This window comes from Cuculus canorus, chromosome 21 (genome assembly GCF_017976375.1).
Source record: "Cuculus canorus isolate bCucCan1 chromosome 21, bCucCan1.pri, whole genome shotgun sequence".
NCBI lineage: Eukaryota > Metazoa > Chordata > Aves > Cuculiformes > Cuculidae > Cuculus > Cuculus canorus.
This window is the reverse complement of record NC_071421.1, coordinates 2532691-2545261: the sequence shown is the minus strand read 5'-3', so window position 1 is coordinate 2545261 and position 12571 is coordinate 2532691. Positions and strand designations below refer to the sequence as shown.

The 12571-nt window shown below is 39.7% G+C and overlaps 1 protein-coding gene across 2 annotated transcripts; it reads right to left on the bottom strand.

Annotated features, from left to right (window-relative positions):
- Nucleotides 1-819: 819 nt before the first annotated feature.
- Nucleotides 820-9555, bottom strand: RER1 (retention in endoplasmic reticulum sorting receptor 1). Of its 2 annotated transcripts, XM_054085972.1 has the most exons (8): nt 9484-9524; nt 6389-6468; nt 6027-6112; nt 5382-5486; nt 4156-4255; nt 3769-3847; nt 3527-3662; nt 820-2656 (listed from the first exon to the last, which is right to left on the bottom strand). In XM_054085972.1, the coding sequence occupies exons 3-8, from the start codon at nt 6105-6107 to the stop codon at nt 2567-2569; spliced, it is 591 nt and encodes a 196-aa protein (XP_053941947.1). In that variant the 5' UTR covers nt 6108-6112; nt 6389-6468; nt 9484-9524; the 3' UTR covers nt 820-2566. The 2 variants fall into 2 exon arrangements, with proteins under 2 accessions (XP_053941947.1, XP_053941946.1); XM_054085971.1 differs by lacking the exon at nt 6389-6468 and having other exon boundaries at nt 830-2656; nt 9484-9555.
- Nucleotides 9556-12571: the final 3016 nt, after the last annotated feature.

The following is a 12571-nucleotide window of genomic DNA, read 5'->3' as shown; positions in this document are numbered from 1 at the left end:
AAGGAGGAGGGATTCAGCAGCATCTCCTCATCAAGGTTTATTCCCGTAATTTGTTGTTAGTTGAGTTATACAATCATTCCTAGCAGGATGGAAAAAGAAGATTGTTAGTTGTTAACATATCTTGTCATTCTTGCACGATAGAAACTGTACAAGATTAATTTATTTGTATTCCTTAAATACAGACTGGGAGAAAAAGCCAGATGATCCCTCTGTGGATCACGAGTTACAGTTTGAATGAACCCTTCAAAGATGGCACTGAATGTGAACTTGGGGCAGGGGGAGGGCGTGCCACAGTAAAAGCACTTCTTTAAGGTGGTTATTTGTACTGCAGAGACCCTGTTTAGCTAGTTAACAATTAAACCTCCAAGAGTTATAAAACCTCCATTAAAATTAGATTAACTTTTCATCCTATCTATACATAGAAGAAAAAATAGTTGCTGGTAACTATGCAAATACTTCATCATTACTGTACAAAAGTGATGTTCAGAGCTGCAATACCATCCATTTTTGACACCAAAAAACTTCCAGGCGTACCTCACCCATTTAAAACTGTCAAGGCAACCGTGGAAGAAAAATGGTCCCTATCACGAATCAAAACAGATGTGCTTAAGGAAATTCCTTACTAAGAAAATAGTAAAGAAAAGCATTTAGTTCCACAAAACAAATAGGAAGCAATCAGTGACCGGGACGTATCCCTGAAGTTGCTAACCAAAGTTTTTAATGCATCCTGTGAGGGCAATTTATTTTTAGCACTTGTGATAGATGCAGTTTAACAAAACGCCGTCGAACTTGTCTGGCTGTTCCATGCTGTGAGTCCACGAGGGAACTATACTCTTGTCCCAGCATCATCTACAATCCATATTCCAAAACTGTTCATCCCACTGAACACAGAGCATCCATGCGTACCCAGGAGCGATAAGGCATTCATCCCAAGCTGCCACCAACATTCAAAATGTAGTGGAGGTTAAGATCGTCTGATTTGCACTGGATGTCATTACCACTCTGATGTTTAGTAGGAGTCATCCCAGTTCTAATTTTAATATTAGTAAATACAATAAACATTTTTCTCCCCGATTCGCTCATGTTACTCAGAAACCCCAGCAAATCTGAAGACAGCTTTTCAAGTCAAGGCTTTCGTGTTTTTAAGCAACAAACTCCAAGCATCCATGACTGGGACTTCTACAACGCCCCTTCTGGATACTGTGCTTCTATAAAGTTTGACATCATTAGTTTTCACGCTGTTAATAAAGCTAACCCACACAAACAAATAGAACCCCACAGTTGCATGTGAACTAGAACTACCCCTCATTTTCCCAGGATTACTGCAGGCTGAATTCCAGAGCTCCATAATGACTTCATTTGACAAAATCAGAGGAAAGGGTTCCTACGTACATTTTCCGATTAGGTGTCTGTAAGTTGCCACTATTCTCCATTCACACTCTTCAAAGAACTACTATTTCCCTACTTTCTGCAAGTGAATGCTCCCTGAAGACTTGAAAAAGGCATTGCATGAAGATAAACATTATTGAAAGGAACCATAAATAGTGTTAGATCAATATATGTATATAAAGATAGAGAACAAGTAAAGGGGGACACTGTCTTTTAATAAATTGTGGAATTAAAAAGTCACTTAATAAAACTGCAGTTGTATCACATGAAAAAGTTTACATGCAGGTCATTTATATCTGATTTTTTCCCCATAGAAAATGAAAAACCCACATCGTCTCTCTGCCATGGCCATTTTGGGTGTATTCTGAAAAGGCTGCATGAAGTCAGCTTAAATTAACCAAGACACTCTAAAGTATGAAAGAAACTCCAAGTAATGACAATTAAAAGACACATTTTTATAATTCCAGGTCCTCAAAGGAATTTGATAGAATTTTAACAAAGTCTGGAGTCATTGTGAAAGAGCCCAATTTTAGCATCTGCTCGGAGATGCAACCATGAAACTGGCATTAAAACCCAACACAAATGAGTTGCTTCAGAAGCTACATGAGTGTTTTTTCCCTACGGCAAACCCCACAATTTAGCTGATTGTTTGTTCCTACCTATATTTGTTTGGTTATAACTCAGTAATACCTTGCATTTAGGAAACCGGCTTAAGTTCTGCATCTACTTAGATCTACTGAATTTCTCTACGAAAACAGCACACAGCCATGAAGCAGAAAACAGCATCATGTGTGCCATCTTATTTTTCCTCCGCATGTGTGCACAGCACTTCAAGGTGATGTTGAGCAGGAGAACTATGTAAAATATCCAACTCTAAGCCATTAATTCCTCCAGTGCAATGGATCTTGAAAGAAATACAGTATCCCAAATCCATGGGACGATCCAAAGTTTCTCCAACTTCTTACAAAAGATGATAAGCTCAATGCAATTTGGTTAGAATGCCAGTTTCTTCAAGAAACTGATATTTCAGATAGCAAGATCCTCATAAAATGAAAATTCAACTGCTTTGTCACCGCTCTGTTAATCATTTTTTATGAAGAAAAAAGGCATTGTTACAATGGCTCAAACCCATTCCTTTAGTGAGAAGCAGAATTGGTCAACAGGTTGATTGCATCTTCTAGCTTGCAAAGGTCTTTCCCACGTCTTCTTTCCCTTTGTATTTCCTCTTGCCGTGTGTGAAGGGTATATATCTGTACTTTATCATGTGCTGTATAGAGAAAAGATAGATTTTTTGAGGCAAGAAACTTAGATGATATTTAAAAAATATTTCATAATGTACTTCATAAATGACAAAGTCCTTTACAAAGACAGTTCTCCAGCACTGCAATGAAACAGCCAATCAGACACCAGTTTACATCTAAATAGGGGTATGAGCCCAACCTTATAAATCTCAAATTTAGGTATATCCAACAACTTACACAGTACAGTGAAGATTATTGACTGGGGAAATCACAGGAAACTGGAGAGAGCATAGAGGTGTTAATTCTTTACTACCCTTTAATCTTTAACTTACAACTTTGGATACCTGTAACTATCCAACATTCTGAGTGTCTAGGTAAAGAACTGGTTCTCTTTTTAAAATGCCATCAAACCATATCTAGTTTGTTTAAAACTGTTTGAACAACTTGTGTGTGTTCTTCCTCATTTCTCTCGCTCTACTTTCTCGTAGCAACTTGTCAGAACTTCCTCTTTCACCTGTCAGAGACCTACAAGATCTCTTCATTAAAAACAGCCATACATAACTGAAGACAGGAAATGGATGAGAAATACAAGACTCATCCCACGTTAAAAACAGAGAACAAATTCCAAGATCAAAATCTTTTGAAAGCAAGCATCTTTTTTTTTTTTTAATGTACTGTACGAAGACTTCTTTTACCAAGTATTTCCAATTATCAGTATTTGCTCAAAGATGCAAATATCCAACACTTGAACCAATGTTTAGGTTAGCTGTTCAAGTTCCTTTAGTAAAAGAAGCGTATGCAATACGTTTAATACCTCTCAAGTGCTCAACTGGACAGACAGTTTGGAGCAATACTGTAGGTTCTGACATGACAAATGCCCGTTCTTGGGAAGTTACCTTGATTTGCCTCTTCATTGTGATACAGAATAGCATAATGAAGTACATCACAAGGATTGGCCAGAAAACAGGAACGTTGAAAGCCTCGAAGAACGTACACGTCATAGCGACCAGGATTCCTTTAGTGGCAGAGTGCCTTAAAAACAATGTTAACAATTAATTCTTCAACCCCAGCTACCACCAATTCACTGCAGATGTTTATATTTTTCACAAACAGAACATGGACAGATGGATCCACTCACCAGAATTTGAACTCTGGGAGCCTTCTAATGAAAGGCCGAAATTCTTCATTTTGCCTTGTAGGTAAGGAAGGACCGTCATCTGGAAAAACAGAAAAGAAACACATACCACAAACCTCCTCACACAGATTTTCCATGCAACCTGGACTACAGATTTTTTAGATTTTTTATCTTTAAAAAAAACCATAGAAAACTAAAACAATGCGGAATATTGTCCTGAAAAGAGAGAAAAATTTTATAGTAACTCCTGATGTCAAGTTTTATAGACTTTTTAGAAGTCTAAGAATACGCCATGCTAAAATTGTGCATTTTTACACTACTATATCAGAGAAAAAGAGCTTGAAGTTTGACTAAGTTCAAAGTTATCACAAAATGAACTATTCATCATACCTGAATCTTCCATTAAAGAGGGATCTACCTTTGGCGACAAGAAAGCTATGAAGAGATTGAGATGGTAGATTCCCAAGGCGTATGTCACAATGTACCAACCCTAAAGCAGGGAAGAAAAAAGAGCAAAGATTAAAATCTTCCTGAAAACCATTTTCAGATAGGGATTTTTCAAGAACATCAAACAACCTGGTTTTTGTTTACTTGAGAAGTGCTTTTCTACATCCTCACATTAACACAAAACATCTTCTGGAGTTGTTGAAAAGGAATTAAAAATGCTCACTGTATAAAAGAAGCATTCTGACTCTACAAAAGCAAGAAATCGCCTTTACAAATTTTTTATTTGTGTACTGGCAGATAATACATGTGGCAATTTTCATTTAAAGCTACTTAAATGCTGACCAAATATACTGCAATACAAACAGGCAAGATTAAAACCAAGATTAATCTATCAGCCTTTTTATTCTATGTGTTTGCTAAGGTATACTACTATAACCCTAACAGATTAATCACAACGAGCCTTAGAACCTGGAACTAGTGCAAATCCTTCATGTACTGATGGATTTAGTATGAAAGCTTTTCTCAGACATCCAGTTTCTATATTCAAGATTTAGACAACATAAAACCAGCATAAAAGAAGTAAACAGCATAAAACCATTGCTATTTTAATCATCTTTTTGGGTTTCAGTCTCTTAAAACTTCCTATTATTGCCACCTGCACGGTTTTCACATTCAGTCAGTAATCTTCACTTTTGGGGAATAAGAATTTGCAAGTTCTTGACTGAATTTTGGGCTGGCACAGAACAGAGGCACCTGGTGAGGGAGAAGCGCTCTGCTGCCGGCCTGCAGTGACAATGCTGAAAAAGCAATTCCTTATAGCTGGTGTGACAGAAGGCAACTACTGCCTCCTGAACATGTTGTCACACAGCTTTAAAAATTAAAGTAAAAAATTGATTGCAACAGTTTTCAGAGGTTTATTATGTAACGTCATCAGAGCTAATGGAGTATTTCCACTTTCTGTGGCCATCAGATGAACACTCTCAAGCACTCACACACTTTCCATCCTGAAGCAAGGAGCTTAACCACCAACAAGATGTTACCTTCTGTGTGATAAGTGATACTGTATCTAATTACAAAGAAATACCATACTTCAGAAACTCCTATAACACAAAGAAATAGAATAGTAATGATATCTAAACCTACTTCAGCAGTAAATCCAGTCATCTTACCTGCAGTAAATAAACTCTAATCATGTAGATAAAACTCAGACCCAAAGTTACAATCCATCGCACTGCAGTATATGGAGTAGATTTGTCTAACCAGGACTGGTAGATCTAGGAAGAAATACAAAGTGTACATCTGTAAAATACATGATGCACAACAAATAAAGTTTATTAGAGGATAGCATTAGAAACGGTAAGCACTTGTGAGAGTACTTTGGGACGGAGAGCAACATTAAACATTTGTATTCTTTATTATAAATAAACCGAATTAAACTAAACTACTTACAAGCATTTTAAAAGTTCTATATTTTTAAAAAGGAAAAGAAATTCCTAACGTTTGGTCCATGGTAAAGAAATTTACATTTTCAATTTTTTATGCAAGTTTACTTAAGATAAATCTGACATGAAATCTGAAGTCGTTCCTCATTTTTTACTCCAACAATATATATTCTCACTGTGCAATGTCTCATACAAGCACATTCAATTTTCCTTTAAACTATGTATTCTATTTTTTACCTATTTTTAAAAGCTTCAAAAGAAATCTTTTGTACAGATTTTACTAATTTAACAACATCAAAAAAGTAGTGAGTTTAAGGAGCTGCATTGAGATCTGCTTCTTATGGAGTCAGAAAAACTTTACAGAAAACCAACCTGTCCAAGTCTTGAGAAAAATCTATAGACCACAGAAGGCTTCCCATGAACAGACTCACCAATACTGTCCCCTTCTGACATGGTTGCTGTAGAAACAAAACATGAAACAGAGGTAACATTTAAAATAAAACACTACGCTCACTAAAGCTTTACAGTACATGAGCTGTGCCAGCATTTACAGATGATTGCCCTGCTTGAAACAAATTATTTTTAGTGAAGTTTTCTTAAAGAGAGGACATTGCCTTCTCTTCAGAAATTTCTTTTGGAATAAAAGAACAAGATATTTCACAGGATTTTAGGGAGGGAAAAGCCAAGTCCCTTGCTCATTCCCTAGCAGGAACGAGCTTTATTAATACATTCACCTTGAGAAGGCAGGAGCCGAGTTACAACATCTAAGCACTGAGATATGAATTGCAGCACCACCCTCCTGTCACCTCAGTTTCTAGGGGCAAAGAACAAAACCAAAATAAATATTTTCCTTAAAACTGCTTAGGATTTTTAAATACTGAGTAAAAGAGAGAGAAGTTTAAGTTCAGGACTCTGTACACAAGCAGTTACAGACAAAAAGGTGCCTAAGCACCTAAACCAAAGCACTACCCACTGCTAGAGTTATTCAATGAATCTATCTTTCTCTCTCTCTCTCCAATGCAAAGAGCTCAGAAGTCACAGAAAAGTTTTATGCATGAGCAAAACTGCAGAGGAAAGAGGCCAGCACTCTGAACTTGGGTAAAAAAAATTAGCCAACAGAATTATTTTTAGTACAAGCTTCTGCTACCGATTTAAGACCTTCATTTTTCTTTTCAGTTAAGCTCAATGAAGCTTTACAGTTCACTTCAAGACATAAACCAAACAATAAAATGGATTCTGAACAGAAACATTTTTGCCACATCACCAAGAGCAAGCCCTGACATTACTTCCTGGACTCCTCATCTGTGGGTGGGACTACAGAACTCGGGGATAGCGGGAGCACTTTCAGCCCTGTGTTAACATCTCAAGAGCCTCAGACAGTAGTAAAGATATGGGAAACACTACTAAATCAGGAAAACGCAAATCATCTCAGATGCTGCAATACAGCGACTGCTGCAAAAAAATAAGGACATTCTGGGGAGGCATAGAACTTTGAAGTTGTAGATTTTTTTCTGTAAACATCTGAAACTACATCCTATGGAATAAATAGTGAGTAGAAAAAAGGTGTCCTGTTACGCTTCAAAGGATAAGGGGATTAATTATGAGGCTTCTGGAACTCCAGTTTAATTCAAGCTACAGCTAAAACAAAAAAATAAATCAAATGGAAACTCCAACAATATAAATCTGGACTTTTTCATTACAGGCAAAATGAAGCAATCATTATTCTCCCCATTCACTGCACTGCAGAAGTTGTTACTCAGCACTATTGGCTGAGCATAGTTTTGTGCTTTATTTTGGTTTTTTTGTAATGTCCTGTACTATAAAGCCATGACAAAAAGACACTCCATCTACCAATAAGAGAGCAATTCTCTAAAGACCCCAAACGTAAGAAGTCTCATATTCTCAACATTAATTTTACAGATGCATCCACAGTATATATGGGCTATAAGGAGACCTAACATTGCAATCACGTAAACGGTAAACTATGGAGATCAAGGGAAGGATCAAGTCTGTAAGGCTACTGATGGAATATGTATTTCACTCGGTCTAAAAACCAATATTTTATGTGTTTATGTATGATTGTTTCTCTGATACATACAGTTCTTCTGTAGCAGACCAAGAAACAGAACCAGCTAACCCTGGCTCTTCTACTGAAAAGCAGCCTCTCACTGGCTCAGTTTAAGCAGCCCAGACTGAAGTACATCACATGACAGCTGAGAATTTAACTTACTATTTCTTATTACATTGAACCTTTAGTGAAAGAACATCTGTAATTAGACAATTATCAAGAAAACAGTCTGGCATTGCTTTGAAGTCAGTTTAGAGTTAAGGACACAAGTCAGAGCTCATTAGTTTAGGAGAGTAATTAAATCTAAACAGAAGTAATCCCTCTTTCACAACATAATATAACATAAGATCCACCGTTCAGCATAATGACTTATGATAACCTTTCATTCATTTCAGGAAAACAAATAATCAGAAAGACATACAAAGATTAACATAATAAACAATTTAATAATGTGCTGCTAGCAGGACACAGACTGCTACAAAAAAGAAACCATATTAAAAAGTTTTCTTCTGCTGACAAACGCCAAGTAGGCAAATGCATGACCTTCAACGAGCTCTTTAGCAAAACTGTTATGGTAATATCATTAAAAATGCTACTGAATTCTTAAAATCACAGAATCATTTGGTTGGAAAAGACCTTTGAGATCAAGTCCAACTGTACCTGTCCACTACTAAATACCCTTGAGCACCTCATCTGCCTCTTTTAAATCCCCCCAGGGATGGTGACTCAACCACTGCCCTGGGCAGCTATTCCAGCACCTGAGAACCCTTTCAGTGAAGAAATTTTTCCTGATGTCCCATGTGGACCTGCCCGGGTGCAACTTGAGGCCACTTCCTTTTGTCCTACCGCTTGTTACGTGGCAGACCAGAACCCACCCAAACACAACCTCCTTTCAGGAAGCTGTAGACAGTGAGGAGGTTTCCCCTCAGCCTCCTCTTCTCTATCCTAAAGCGACAGGGCCATACACCTCACACCACCACATACAGAGAGGTGCAGTCCTTTCATACAACTCTCTGAACATAGTATATATTGTTCTTAAATTTTAAATAAAAATGAAGCGCATAACAAGCAAAATAAAACGTTACTGCTTATACAAGTTACCTCATCTTATAGAGGAAATGATTTATTTCAAGGGCATACAGTGGCAGGACAACAGGAATGAGTTTGAATTAGAAGGGGGACGATTTGGATCATAGAACAGTTTGGGTTGGAAGGGACCTTAATGGTCATCGAGACCCAAACCCCCTGCCATGGGCAGGGACACCTCCCACTGGCTCAGGGGCTCCAAGCCCCATCCAACCTGGCCTGGAACACCACCAGGGATGGGGCAGCCACCACTGCTCTGGGCAACCTGGGCCAGGGCCTCACCACCCTCATCGTGAAGAAATTGTTCCTTATGACTGAAGACATTAGGAGCAATTCCTCGCTGTGAGGGTGGGGAGGCCCTGGCCCAGGGAAGCGGTGGCTGCCCAGTCCCCTGAGGTGCTCAGGGCCGGGCTGGATGGAGCTGGGAGCCCCTGCTCCAGCAGGAGGGGCCCGTGGCAGGGGGTGGGTTTTGAAGTCCCTTCCGCCCCGAACCAGTCTGTGAGGAGCGCCTGGCCAACCCCAGGAAAGCCACCCAAAGGCTGAGCGCCACGCCTGTCTATCCCGTTCGCCCTCAGCCGGCCCCGCCCCGCGCCCCCCCAGCAGCTCGGCAGCCGCGGGCCCCGCGCGGGGCACCCGGTATCAGCCCCCGGGCCCCGCGGCACTCGCGCTACTCACAGCCGCGCGTCCTGCCGCCCCGCCCCCGCCCGGCCAATATGGCGGCGCCGCCGCACTTCCGCCTCCGGGGCGCCGGGGCGGGGCGGTCGATGCTGCCTGCCCTCCTCTTCCCTTTCCGTTCTTTTCCTTTTCTTTTCTCTCCCCTTTCCCCTTCTTTTCCTTTCCCTTTTCCTTTCCTTCCCCATTCCCCTCCTTTCCTCTTTCTACCCCTTTTCCCATTTCCTCCCTTTCCTCCTTTCCCCCTTCTCCCTCCTTTCCCCCCTTCTCCCCCCTTGTCCTCTTCACTCCCCCTCCCCTCACACCCTCTCCCCTCATCCCGCCACCATGTCCCAGCCTTTCGGCCATCATCTCCCCCCTTTCCCGCCATTTCTCCTCATCCCACCACCATCTCCCCCCTTTCCCGCCATCTTCTGCCCCCTTTCCAGCCATCTCTCCTCATCCCACCATCGTCTCCCCCCTTTCCCGCCATTTCTCCTCATCCCACCATCATGTCTCCCTTTCCCGCCATGTCCCCCTTTCCTGCCTCAACCTACTCCCTCGTCTCTGGAGTGAGGACGTGTCCCCCCTGGGCTAGGGGTGAGGCTTTGAGGCGCTGCCCCTTGTTCAGGGTGCCCTCAGGGATCACTTTGGGCTGCGTGGTCTGTACCACCCTTCAGAGCAGCCATTCCCTTCAGGTTTTGGAGAGCCTGAGTTCCACAGAATGACAGAATGGTTTGGGCAGGAAGGGACCTCAAAGGCCATCCAGTTCAAGCCCTGTCGTGGGCATCACGAAGGCAAAGAGGTGCATTTTTACACAGGACGGTCAATGATCGCTGCCTGTGACAGCAGGACTGCTGCAGAGCTTATAGGAGGCTGTGAAGTCAGATCCTTGACTTAGACTTTTAAAAACTGCATTTCCAGTCTGTTCACAGCCAATAGGGGGGAAAATACTGATTGAATGGATTAAGGACTTCTGCCTTGTATATACTTTATAAATCCCTTCAGTCGCAGTCAATGTTTAGGTGCTGAGATAGTGAGGCTTACAAAACTTTAAAGCATGTGAAGATATTAACAATGCATAGATATAAATCTAATCGTATAAAGGAGAAAAATATGAGAAAGTTTCAACTTTGAGTTGAAACCAGACGTAGATATTTGTTTAAAAGGGGGTTGAAATATTGTTTTCTAGTTCAGGACAAGCAGTTCTTTAAAAGTGGAAGTTATTGTGGGTATTTGTTTTAAAGGGGTTTGAAGTGTTGTTTTATTTTATAGTTCAGGACAAGCAGTTCTTTCAAGGTGGAAGTTACTGTGAGGGCAAATTTGTCAGCAGAGAAATTATGGGGAATGGATTTCACTGCTGAGCATCAACAGGTGAGCCTGTAACTGTTGCATAACCTTTTATAAAAAAATAATCCCAATTCCATTAAATTCTGGTGTTTAAATACACATCATAAGCAGCCAAACTGATATAGTCTAAGTTGTCAGTCTTTCATGGTGTTTATTGAAGAGTTGTGGTTTTTGGAGTTTTCTCGTTGGCTTCTCAGTTTAGACTGGGTGAACTTTCAGCTGCATCAGAAAGTTAATCAAACGTGTTGATGGCAGAGACCAGAAACCTTAATCATTGACTTTGGGTAATGATCTCAGTCCTTTGGAGATGCTTATGTTTGCAGGTTTGTGCTTGTATGAAGTGCTCCACAAGATCAGGCCAAAGATATGAAGGGATTTAAAAACTGAATAAACTGTCCATTGTGGAGGGACCTCTCATGCATGTTTATGCTACATAAAACAACTATTTTATTATTTCAGTTTTCAAAGGTGGCTTTGGGCTATGGAAAGTAGGGAAGCTAAGCTCTTGTTCTTGCTTTTTATTGACTAAATCTGTGAGAATTTTTGTTTCTTATTTTTGTTTCAAAAATAAGAGCTATAAAACGCTGAGTAATATTTGAGTAAGTAGTTAGAAATAGTAATAGTTAATAGAATTTAGAGATAGAACGAAGGCTGTAGCTGGCTGTAAGCAACAAGGGAAAAGGTCGTACTGATAAGGTGTTAAGATTCAGAAAACAACTGGGACTGTCACAATTATACAAATAGTTCAGTAATGTAGTATGAGAAACGGAACTGTTGCCATAAATCAAAGAGTCTATACAATTGTTTATTTTTCAAACACAAGGAATTGTTAATCAGGAAAAGTAGTCAAATCTGTTAATCTAAACTTAATTATTGAATACAATTTAAAAATCTTAACTAGTTATTCCATGAACATAAGAAAATCAGGAATTAAAATCAGTAGGACGAGATAAATACGTGTTAGATAAGGAAACGGACTACACAAAAGTATGTACAAGTGCTGTTGTGCATTTGTTTCATGTAATCTAAACACTTAAACGAAAATGATGTTATAGTAGCTTCTCACTTCTCGAGTCGTCTTGAAGGCGGGCTAATTACATATCTGTATTGTGTGCACACGGGTTCTCTACCACTGGGTGTCTCTCTAGCATCTGTTTTGAGACAGAATTAGTGACTTCTCCGGGCTTACGCTTGTTCAGTGACTGTCCTGTCTCTACGGCTGTAAGTGTTTAGTACTACTTTTAAGTTTGCACTGGGTACAGGCTCAAAAGTGACAAGATACTTTGGCCAAAAAGAAATCCTGGCAGTAGTGACAACATTATATTGTTGATTGATTTAGTATTATACTGATTTAGTATTATATTGATTTATATATTATACTTGTGTACGTCATAATTATTATTGCTGTTATTATGAATGTACTCTTATATGTTATGTATTTATGCAGAAAACAAACTTAAAAGAGAACCACCTATTGCGAGCGTTCACTCAGCATATACTGCTTCCAAATGGTACAACTTAACATGAAACAATAAAAGCATATAAATATTTTTTTTCTCGGGCAAAATAGTAGATTTAAGTACTTTTTGAGCCTGTTACCTTAGAATTATGAAATTGCTAACCAGAGTATGGGGAAGAATCTAAGACATGGCTGGGACCTACACCTTGAAGGGGAAAGGTTCAGCCAACGTGCTTCTGCAATTTTAATCTCTTTGCACATGCTGCTCATAGAGCTGATTCCCTGAGCCGTGGTAGTGTGAGT

What these genes read in the sequence shown, in the direction of transcription:
- RER1 (XM_054085971.1), bottom strand. Translation starts at nt 6,107, where the DNA reads ATGTCAGAAGGGGACAGTATTGGTGAGTCTGTTCATGGGAAGCCTTCT. An exon ending in TTTTCTCAAGACTTGGACAG is followed by an intron (nt 5,487 to 6,026) that starts GTTGGTTTTCTG and finishes ATTTCTTCCTAG; the next exon opens with ATCTACCAGTCCTGGTTAGA. An exon ending in TTAGAGTTTATTTACTGCAG is followed by an intron (nt 4,256 to 5,381) that starts GTAAGATGACTG and finishes TCCCTGCTTTAG; the next exon opens with GGTTGGTACATTGTGACATA.